We start from the raw sequence: 11,627 nt of genomic DNA on the forward strand, positions 1-11,627 counted from the left end.
GTTTAGTAGTTGTGAATTGTGCTGCTATAAACATTAATGTGGTTGCATTACTGTAGTATGCTGTTTTTAAGTCTTTATAGTATAAACTGCAGAGTGGGATAACTGGGTCGAATGGTGGTTCTATTCCAGATTTTCTAAGGAATCTCCATACTGCCTTCCAGATTGGTTGTACCAATTTACAGTCCCACCAGCAATGTATGAGTGTGCCTTTTCTCCCACATCCTCGCTAACACTTACTGTTGCCTGTAAAACTGTCATTCTGACTGGAGTGAGATGAAATCTTAGATTAGTTTTGATTTGCATTTCTCTAATTACTGGAGATGTTGAACATTTTTTCATGTATTTGTTAATCACTTGTATTTCTTCTTCTGAGAAGTGTCTGTTCAGCTCCTTAGCCCATTTATTAAATTGGGTTGGTTTTTGTTTGTTTGTTTGTTTGTTTGTTTTTGGTGTTAAGTTTTTTGAGTTCTTTATATATCCTGGAGATTAGTGCTCTGACTTGTGTATAGCAAAAATTTGCTCCCAAAATGTAGGCTCTTTCTTTAAGTTATTGATTGTTTCTTTGCTGAGAAGAAGCTTTTTAGTTTGACTCCATCCCTTTTATTTATTCTTGATTTTATCTCTTGCACTTTAGGAGTCTTATTAAGGAAGTCGGGAACAATCCAACATGATGAAGATTTGGGTCTATGTTTTCTTCTATTAGGCACAAAGTCTCTGGTCAAATTCCTAGGTCCTTGATCCGCTTTGAGTTGAGTTTTGTGCAAGGTGAGAGATAGGGGTTTAGTTTCATTTTGCTGCATATGGATTTCCAGTTTCACAGTACCATTTGTTGAAGAGGCTATCTTTTCTCTGATGTATGTTTTTGGCACCTTTGTCTAGTAGGAGATAGCTGTATTTATGTGGGCTTGTCTCTGTGTCTTCTATTCTGTACCATTATAAGACCCATGTAATTTTTAAAAAATGTTTTTAATCACATGTGATTAACATGTCACATGTCACATGTGACATCAATCACATCAAACATATATTTTCTTTGTGCTGGGAACATTCAGAATCTCTCTAGGGCTGGGGAGTAGCTCAGTGGTAGAGTGCTTGTCTAGCATGTGTGAGGTCCTGGGTTCAATCCCCTGTACTATGGGGAGAAATATCCTGTTTACTAGCTATTTCAAAATAGCCAACCAGTTGTCGTCAACCATAGTTATCCTAGTGTGCTATAGAACATTAAAAGTTTTCCCTTCTATCCAGCTGCTCCCCTACACCCATTTACCATCCTCTCTCTACCCACCCTCCATACCCTTCCCAGGCTCTGGTCACCACTATTCTGTTCTCTACTTCTTTGAGATCAACTTTTTATTTATTACATATAAATGAAAGCAGGCAGAATCAATATAAATCTTGATTCAAAAACAAGATAAGGAACATTGCAAAAAAGGAAATCATAGGCCAATTTTTGCCTTGAGCATAGATGCAAAATTTCTTTACAAAATGTGGATAAAGCAACATATAAAAGGAATAAATATCATGGCTAAAAGGGATTTATTCTAGAAATGTAGTGATGGTTTGACATTTAAAACTCAGTCAATATAATTAATTACGTTAAAGTATAAAAGAATATATTCTCATGTAGAAAAGGCATATGCTAAACCTTAACACCCATTTATAATTTAGGGAAAAAATTACTAAATGGAAATAGAAAAGATCACCTTTAATCTCATAAAATATATCTACAAAAATTTTATATTGAGATCATACTTATTAGTGAAATATTAAAAACTTTCCCCTGAAATCAAAAATGAGTCATAAAGTCCTACTATCACTACTTTCATTCATAATTGTGCTAGAGATTTTTTTTCCAGTATCATAAGGTAAGAAAAAAGAATAAAAGATGGGAAGTTAATCTATAGGAAGTATTTTCATGTGACGTGATAGCATGCATAGAAAATCCAAAGAATCTATAAAATTTGGGATTAGAAAATCCAAAAAATCTATGATCTATAATTAAGAAATAAATTTAGCAAAATCATTGTAAATAAGATTTTAAAAAGCCAATTTTAAACAGCAAACATTTAGAATAGTAGTATCAAATGATATCAACCTATTATGAATAAACCTAACGAAAGTGTGACTCCAGACAAAAAAAATCATAAAACATAATTAAGAGAAAAGTTTTTAAACGCCATGTAAATGTCAGGCTTCACTAGTTTCATTAATTGTAAAACTCAGTGTTTGAAATACCCACCCCCATAATTGATCCCTAGAGTCAGGACCATTCTGATCAATATCCCAGCAGGCAGTTTGTGAAACTTGACAAGCTGATCCTAAAATTTACACTGAAAGTATTAAAGGCCAAAAATGATGAAATCAAATCTTGATGAACAACAGACTTGGAAGACATATGCCAACAGCTGGAAAAACTTGCTGTCATTCAACAGTAAATAAGACTGTGGTATTAGCACAAGGACAGACAACAGCCCAGCTGTTCGGGATGGAGACTCCAGAACTGTGCAGTCCGGTGCAGGAACCACTCATCACATGTGACAACGAAAATTAACTAACATTAACTCAAATCAAGTGTTGAGTTCCTTGGTCGCAGCAGCCACATTACATATGCTCATGGCCACACGGGGCCAGTGCCTGAAATACAGGCAGCCTGAGTTCAGAACATTTCCAACATCATGGAAAGTTCTACTGGACAGTGGGGCTCTACAGACATTCCATGTTCATCACTCTGTGTCGAAATATTGTTTTTGACAAAGATGCCACTGCAGTTGACTGGGAAAAGGACAGTCTTTGCAATAAATGGTATTTGGTCAGTGGAGAACTGAGGAGAGTAGAATTCTCATATATTGGAATAATATATAGCAATAAAAATGATGAGGTACTGGAAATAGGCTGGATCCCAGCAATGTAGATGAACTCATTGACATTATGGGGATCCAAAAGCAGCCAGAAATCAGAGTAACATATTATATAGTTCCAGTCATGTTAAGTTCTAAAGCAGGCAGAATGCCTCTCCTAGTTAAAATCAGGACAGCAGTTACCTTGGGAAGAGGAGGGAGTACCAAGGCTGGCAGGGCCCTGAAGTCCCAACAAAGCACTGTGCCTTGAGTGGCTGATGTTTACAGGGGACAGTTTCCTGTTCATCAAGCTGCATGCCTGTTATTTGTGTTCTTTCTCTAGGGGTGTTATAAAAAAAATTGTTTTCTAGCAACCTGTAGGATGACACAGAAAAAAAATATTTCATTGATTAAACAAAAAATAAAAGATGACATTTACCTCTAAAATTTTTAGATAGACAACAGTTTTTAAGTCTGAAAATATCAGATATAGGATGTGGACAAATGGGAAATTGCCAATAGGAGAGCTGACTTGTATACATTGTAAAGTTGGGAATGTGTGTACTTTGCAACTGGACGGTTTTAGTTCTAGACACAGACCCTAGAGAAACTTCAGCACCTGTGCACAAGGACATGTGGACAAGTATTCACTGCAAGATAGCCAATAATAATAAATAATTATAATAGTTAAAACAAACCTGAGAGCTAGGGTTGTGGCTCAGGGGTAGAGCACTTGCCTAGCATGTGTGAGGCTCTGGGTTCAATTCTCAGCAACACATTCAGTAAATAAATAAATAAATAAAATAACGATATTGTATCCAACTACAATTAAAAATATCTTTTTTAAATAACCTGAATGTTGGGGCTGGGGATGTGGCTCAAGCGGTAGCACGCTCGCCTGGCATGCGTGCGGCCTGGGTTCGATCCTCAGCACCACATACAAACAAAGATGTTGTGTCCACCAAATACTAAAAAATAAATATTAAAAAAAAAATAAAATAACCTGAATGCTCATCAATAGGGTAATAGAAAAATATGCTATGTTTATATAGTGAAGTATTGAAGTTAAGAGGAATATATGCATTACTTAAGAGAAATATATGTATGTACAGTGAATGAGAATGTTGCAGAATATGTATGCTATAACACATGTACATTTTTAAACTCTGAAACAGTACTGTACACTCTTCCTCAGCACATAGTCTTACTACTACATTTTACAGTGACTGAGGAGACACTGGAGTCAGGACAGCAGCAGCCTGTGGAGGAGTGAGGGTGAGGGACTGGGATTGAGGAGGGGGTCAAAGGAGTCTCAACTTCATATTTGTTGCCCAGTTTTTTAATTAAAAAAATAAAAAAGCGGGACTAGGGATGCAACTCAGTGGTAGAGCGCTTGCCTAGGGGCTCTCACTTTAATCCCCAGTATCCCTCCCAGATTAAATTAGATTAAAAATTTTTTTTAAATGAAGTAAGCAAATATAGCAAAAATGCTATCTGTTCCTCCTGGGTTATATTATTCTTTATCATTTTCTCTTTGTTTCATTTCTCAAGATGAAAAACACAAAATTGAGATGATAGTGTCTTTCATTGTTTAGTCTTAGCCTTATTTATTGTTTGGGTGTTTTATGTTCCTGTTGGTGTTAAGAGAAAAAAAATGTATATAAATGTAAGTAGGATTGAGATAGCTGTTTCCCTTTTTGTGTTGTTTATGTTCACAAAGCATGCTTGTTTTATTTAACATTCTTGGATATCAAAACGTGGCTTTCATTCAAACGTGTGAGGAATAAGGCATGGGGGCTCCCAGTTGTACCATAGTCTGTGTCCCGAGAACCCACTTCCTGTGACAGGCAGCCTCACACACTTCCACCACCAGAAGCATCTGTTTGTGTTGGAGCCAAAATATCCACAAGCGGAGAAGCAAGAAGTCAAAAAAGATTTTCCTCTTTGGTGCTACAGATTTATTGCTGTGCGATGACTTACAAACGAAGCTCTGAAACCACCAGTGGTTTACTGGATCAGTCTCTGTACGTGTCCACGGGGTCAATTTCAAAGGCTGACAAAGAACGGGACTTCTGCCTCTTCCACTGCTAGCTGTGCTTCCTGCATCAAACTTGCATTAAAACCCTGGGGAGTAACAAAATCCTGCTTTGGGGTGAACAGGGGCACTCTCAAAGTCTTTGGTTTGTTTTTTTTTTAATTTGTGATGGGGTCTCACTTGGTTGTCCAGGTTTACCTTGAACCCCTGGGCTCAGGCGGTCTTCCTGCCTCAGCCTCCCAGGTGCTAGGACTACAGGTGCTCACACAGTGCACCCAGCTTCTCAAAATCTTTTATAAAAGGAAGATAGATGACTAGTTTCACCACCATGTGGAGACTGCACTTTTATAGACATACCACACACTGTGGCAATTAGTTATTGGGCTGGTAATTCAGCAACCTTCTGAAGTGCTCCCAAGACAATTGCTGTGACCATATTTGAAAAGTTAACAGAGGAATGTCAACTGAAAACAGACTAAATATTATGCAGCTAGGTTCTGAGTTGAGGCTTTTAAATATGCTCACATAGGAATAAAGTGAGGGAACCTCCATCCCTTACCTTCATAGATCCACCAGGGTCTTTAACTAGAGTTGAACTCCCACAGCTCCTTATACCATTTTCCCCAAGGGCAGGTGAAAGAGGGAGTTAGCCAAAGAAGGAACTGAGCATGCTCGACCTAGACCCGTTTTTGTGTCTAACATCAGAGCTACTGCATCTCCTAGATATATATAAGCTTTCTTCTCTGCTCTGTGTACTCCTAGGGATTCGAGTGGTTGTCCAGCAAGATCAATGGTGCTAGATAGGCATGATGGCGCACACCTGTAATCGCAGCTGCTTTGGAGGCTGAGGCAAGAGGATTTCAAGTTCAAAGCCAACCTCAGTAAAAGTGTGGCGCTAAGCAACTCAGTGAGAGCTTGCTCTAAATAAAATCCCAAATAGGGCAGGGGATGTGGCTCTATAGTCGAGAGCCCTTGAGTTCAATCCCTGGTACCCCCACCCAAAAAAAAAAAAAAAGAAAGAAAAGATTAATGGTGGTGACTAGGTCTTTCTAAGTCAAGGGTCAGTTATTAGCAAGGTTTCTCTGGCATGGATCTGAAGCTATGTTCTCTCCAATTGACTTTATCAGTAACAAAAGTATTATTTTTAGCCCCATCTGTCTTGCCTCTGCCTCTTAATTGGTTCCAAACTCAAGAGGGAGTAGATATTAGTCATTGCTTCCCCTCAGAAGCATAACAATTAATTACCACAAGACCTCAAAATGATAAATTAATGTATTGCGTGATACCAACCAATAATTTGAATATCAAATTTATTCTTATACCCATAGTTTTTCTGTCTGAACAGTTAACTGAACATTGCTCACTTACTTTTAGATTGCATAAGTGTTGTTTTAAAATAAATATATATGTGATTTTCATGGTGTGCTTAAATTCTCCTGCCTTGAGATAGACTGCATTAACATATGCATTTTAGAATTTATTACACTATCTACATAGATATAAGTATCTACCGAAAATGTATATAATTTGTACATTTAAGAGGAAAAAAAATCCACCAAGATTCAAAAAAGCAACTCCCTGTGCTGTAACACAACACTGTTCTACAATGGCCAGCTGCACAAATTGGCAGAACGTAGTGATTTTAAGGATGAATTAGTATTCTAATCTCTTTGGGATTTCCTTTATATTTGTGGTGGTTTATGACTGACATTTAATGTAACTATAGCTTTCTGTTTATATTTAATAAAAGATTCATTTCTGTGGTGGTACACACATTTGCACTCCACTGGTGAATAAAAGCTACTGTTCAGCAAGAAGGATATATAAAATGCTGATTTATAATGACATGTTCCAATAACAGCAATCTCACTCTTCCAAACTGTTTCTTCTCAGGTCCTGGAAGCAGCATGGCTCCAGCAAAGGATGATTCTTCTCTTCCCAAGTATTCAGCCTTTAACACATCTGTCCATGCTGCCATTAGACTAGGAAATTGGAAACTGCTCACAGGCTTCCCAGGTAGGATGCTTAGCTTAGCCCAGGTCCCCTCCGGCAGTGAACAGGGCAGGGCTATGTCCTCTGGGTAGTATAGTATCTCCAGTCTCACTGAATCTTGGGATTATATTCCCTTGGCCATTTCTCTGGGAAGGGAGGACTTTATCGCTCTCATTCTAGCCACTTCCCATCTCCTCCTACTTGGCTCCTCAAAGCTCCTAGGACCTGCCACTCCTCTCACTTTGCTGAGATACCTGAAATATTAACTCATTATTCAGATCTTCTGTGGTCCTCCTGATATATGCCATAAGAAGACAAGGATTTAGTCAAGGTTTTCTTGTCCAACTCTAAAGACTGTTCCTAATTACACGGCTTCCATTGTGGTCATGGACCAAGTCAGCTTCCCCACCACAACATCAAGGAAAATGTATCGAAGTAACTCCTGCATTTTGCAAAACTTTTCTCTGGGGCTGCTAAGTCAGGAGCTAATGAGGAATGGTTGAGATTATTCCCTCCCTACCCCACCCCCACCCTGCAATTGAGAATTTACTATAGCAGGAGTGAAAGGAAGAAATTCCATTCAAATGCTTCATGGAAAATATGGATTTCAGGTATGTGTGGCTTTACATCTAGCTAGCAGAGAATCTCTGAGAGCTAGCACTTAACCAATGGTGTAGTTGAAGAAGGAGGCAGTTTCGGTTTCCCTGATCGTATTCTCTTAACTTATTTGACAGGGACATTTTGTAAATGGTAGTAAGTTGGCTAAGGCTGTGTGCCATATGCAGTGCAGTTAAACAGTGCTTATAATGGGGGGATGTACTTGGTATTTGCAGCTAGACAGATCATTTGGAACTATCCTGTGGAGTGTAGGACATTTTAGCATCACTGGCCCATGTCCAGTAGACACCAAGAGCGCTGTCACCCCCCAATCATGTGACAACTAAAAATTCCCCCTCACAAATGTGCACACATTTCTAGATGTCCCTGGTCAAAAAGCAACAAGACATGTCTCACTAAAGCACCAGAATCAGATTCTGAAACGAATCTAAAGATAGCACCAAGCATCACATCTTTTTCAGATATCCACACCCACAAGGCAGTTCGGCCTTGTCCCCAGAGTTTCCCCAAGATTAGCAGTTGCCTACAGTGCCTCCCCAGTAAATGATTTTGTTTCTTTGCCAGGCTGTGGTGCGTGGATCCCCCCACCATCTCAACACAACGTTTCTGAAGTACCCTCATCCGACCCACCAAGCAAGACCCTCTGGCTCTTTGATATTGATCGGGACCCGGAAGAAAGACATGACCTGTCCAAAGAACATCCCCACGTGGTCAAGAAGCTCCTTTCCCGCCTTCATTTCTACCAGAAGCACTCAGTGCCTGTACATTTCCCAGCGGAAGACCCCCGCTGCGATCCCAAGGGCACTGGCGCATGGGGCCCCTGGGTGTAGGATGTCGGGAGGTTGGAATGCATTTCTGTTGCAACCTGGACCTCAGTTCTTGAATCATGCAGCCTCTTGTCCCACTTGTCCTCCCACTCCAGGCTCACCTGGCCCTTCTAGTGCTCTAAACCACACCACGGAGTCCAGTGTCAACCCTAGTGCATTTAAGAAGCTGATAAAATCTGGAATGCTCCTGCCATGGGCTGGAGCTTGTGTCTGCAAGCAGGGGTGGCTGGGTTCATCCGCTCTTGTTAAGCTACAGGACAGCTGGGAACTTGACATGGGAAGTTCTCATTGAGTCCTAGAAGCTGGAGCAGCTGGCTCTTGTTGCCTAGCAAGTCAGACAGTAGATTTCCCTCTGCCAATAACCAGTTTTATTGGAGTGACTCACATTTCTTAGAACGAATGAAGGGAGCAGACAAATTGTTAATGGTTCTTTTGGCCGGGAGCTCTGTCTGTCTGTGAGAGATCTTGCTCAGGCCTTCCATGAGAATGACCCTCCTCGGCTCACCCCTCAATTACTCATCTCATCACCAGCATAAGGCCCACTTCACTAAGGTCAACACAGCAAAATAACAACACCTTGGTTTTGGTTTTTACAATAAAGAAGGTTTTTTTAATACTATTTTTTTCCCCAGCCATTGCTCATTCTGTCTAGACTTCCTGTCACCTCCAACTGTGACTCTTTACTTGCCATTCCTTTTGACTTCAGTGTCCTGTGGGAAGGCCACTTTACCACTCCCCTCTGAGCACTCCTGAGTTTTGGAACAATGCTGAGCCTTGCCTTCCTTTTACCTATAATACTAAAGCCAGAGCCCTGCTCAGAGAAGGTGGCCAGGTTGCTCTGTGATCATGCCCAAGGGGGACCCAGGAGAGGGCCAGGTGGGAGATGCTTGGGTCCATCTGTTTGCTAAGGTTTCTCCTGAGTTGCATGGAGGTCATCATCAATATTGTGGCTTTAACTCCTGATATATAACAAGTTGCACTGCGATTCCTGAGGAGAGACTTGTAATACTATCTTACTCTATAATATATCGAAGTAAGACTATTGGAAGGACATGGTGCTAGAACTAATGACATTTATTATCTTTACCCAACACCTGGGTTGGCAAACACCTGGCCAAAATGTCCCCAATCACCCCATAATCCTGTGGCAGATAGTAATAACTAACTGAGCCTGAATGTTACTCCTGCATCCTTCCAGTCCCAGGGCTGCAGGTAACCATTAGTATTCTAAGATTGGAGGTCACCATTATTTGACACTTTTTGTTCTCCCTATTGTACCCTCAAAAGCTGTCCCCAGTTCCAGTTCCTTGTTTGCTGTGTATACTGAGGATGTTCTATAGTCAAAGAATTTAAAGAATTTTAACGAGTACTTTTAAAAATCTATCATTTGAGATTTTGTTTTATTCAGGATAAAACAAAGACTCATTCGATTTTCTGATTCTATACAAGGAGATTAAAAGGTTCATGTTATTATTAGTGTATTAATGTTACTTCTTTCCAAATTTGCTTGCCTTTAAAGAAGATTTTGTTCATTTGTGAGCTTGTTTTTCTTTGTTACTACACGAGTCTTCCAGATTTGAGGGATAAAATAAAAATAATCATTTTAAAAATATGACAGCTGTGGATATGGGGCTCCTATTAGGATGATGAAAAAGTTCTGCATCGAGGTAGCAATGACGGCTGCACAACATCATGAACCCCCTCAAAGCCACTGAATTGTATACTTCGATTTTATAGTTTGTGAATTATACCTCAATAAGTCTGTTACATAAATAAATACATGAAAATTATCACAGTGAAAAAAAATGTGTCAGACTTTGCCCTAAGATTATACACTATAAAGTAAGGTGTTGGAGGTAGGTCAAAGAAGAGGTGGAGCAAAAACAAAGCACTAACGGAAAGTATCACCCTGACCATTGATTGCCCTTATGATCACCAAGGACAGGTATATGCAAACAGCTGTGTAACAAATTATCTCCAAATTTAGTAGCTTAAAATAAAACACTTTTATTATTTCATACATAAGATGAGGGTCAGAAGTCTAGGAGTAGATAAGCAGGGTGGTTGTGACTCCTGGTCTTTTTGACTCAGTAGTCAAGCAGTTGAGCAGGGCTGTGGTCATCTGAACGCTTGGGTGGAGTTGAAGGCTTTACTTCTGAGATGACTCACCAAGGTCTTGGCTTCAGGCCTCAGTCCCTTGATACATGGGCATCACCGTAGGCTGCTTAAGGTCCTAAGATGGGCAGATTATTTCTAGCAGAGCAGGGAATGTGGAGAGAGAGAGCAAGCAGGGGGCTAGAGTGCGTTTTATGACCTGGTCTCCACAGTCGTATACAGCCCTTGCTGTTGGGATGTGGTAGGACCCTTAGTAGGTAGAGCCTGGTGCAAGAAAGTTAGATTATAGGAGGCACGCCGGGAGAAGAATTCTGGAACTCTGGTCCCATCACTTCCTCTCTTTTGCTTCCTGGCCACTGTGAGGTAGGGGCACACTTCATGATGTGCGGCCTTGCCACAAGACCAAAAACAGTGGGCCAACAACCATGGACTGAAACCTCTAAAACAGTGAGACAAAATAAATGTTTCCTCTTTATAAGTTGATTTGTCTCATGTATTTGTTTCAGTGACAGAAAACATGATTAACATATAATTAAAAAATACTAATTTTTTTGTTCTTGATTTTTTGAGTGTTTGCTATATACCAGTCAGTGTACTGAGTTGAGAGGATTAAAAATAACCAGAGGTGATGTCTGTAAAGATCAGTCCTTTTTTTTTCCCCCCAGTATTGGAGATTGGATTCAGGACCTTGCTGATGTTGTACAAATGCTTTACTACCGAGCTAAATCTCCATTCCCTATTCAATCTTAATTATAGGAGGATTACTTTGTTTTCATCTCTTCCATTTTTTCAGTATCCAGTCTTTATCCAAACATAAAATTATTTAAATTAAGAAAATAAAAAAGGAAGAATTATTTTAGGTCTTTTGACAAAGCACATTGGACAACTAACAAGTGTTCATCAACAGGAAAATGGGATGTATAAATAGTGGAACACTTTTCAGTTGTAAAAAGGAACTGAGCTCAGGAGGCTGAGGCAGGAGGATCCAAAGTTTGAGTCCAGACTACAACTTACTGAGACCCTGTCTCTAAATAATTAACTAGATAGATAGATAGATAGATAGATAGATAGATAGAAAGGGTTGCGGATGCTGGTCAGTGGTAGCACACCTCTGAGTTCAATCACCAGTGCTACAAAAACAAAAATAAGAAAGAATGGAATTCTAATACACTTTACAATATAAATTAACTTTGAAAACATCGT

The 11,627-nt window shown here is 39.7% G+C and overlaps 1 protein-coding gene across 1 annotated transcript in view; it reads left to right on the forward strand.

Moving 5' to 3' along the window:
* The window catches only part of Arsb (arylsulfatase B), a 174,670-nt gene extending 164,637 nt beyond the window's left edge, over positions 1 to 10,033 (forward strand). Inside the window, exons 7-8 of the mRNA XM_076856066.2 lie at positions 6,766 to 6,888; positions 8,047 to 10,033. Coding sequence (XP_076712181.1) covers positions 6,766 to 6,888; positions 8,047 to 8,312 — 389 coding nt within the window. The 3' untranslated portion in view covers positions 8,313 to 10,033. The remainder of the gene's footprint in view (positions 1 to 6,765; positions 6,889 to 8,046) is intronic.
* Positions 10,034 to 11,627: the final 1,594 nt, after the last annotated feature.

Source organism: Callospermophilus lateralis, chromosome 5 (genome assembly GCF_048772815.1).
Source record: "Callospermophilus lateralis isolate mCalLat2 chromosome 5, mCalLat2.hap1, whole genome shotgun sequence".
Taxonomy (NCBI): Eukaryota; Metazoa; Chordata; class Mammalia; order Rodentia; family Sciuridae; genus Callospermophilus; species Callospermophilus lateralis.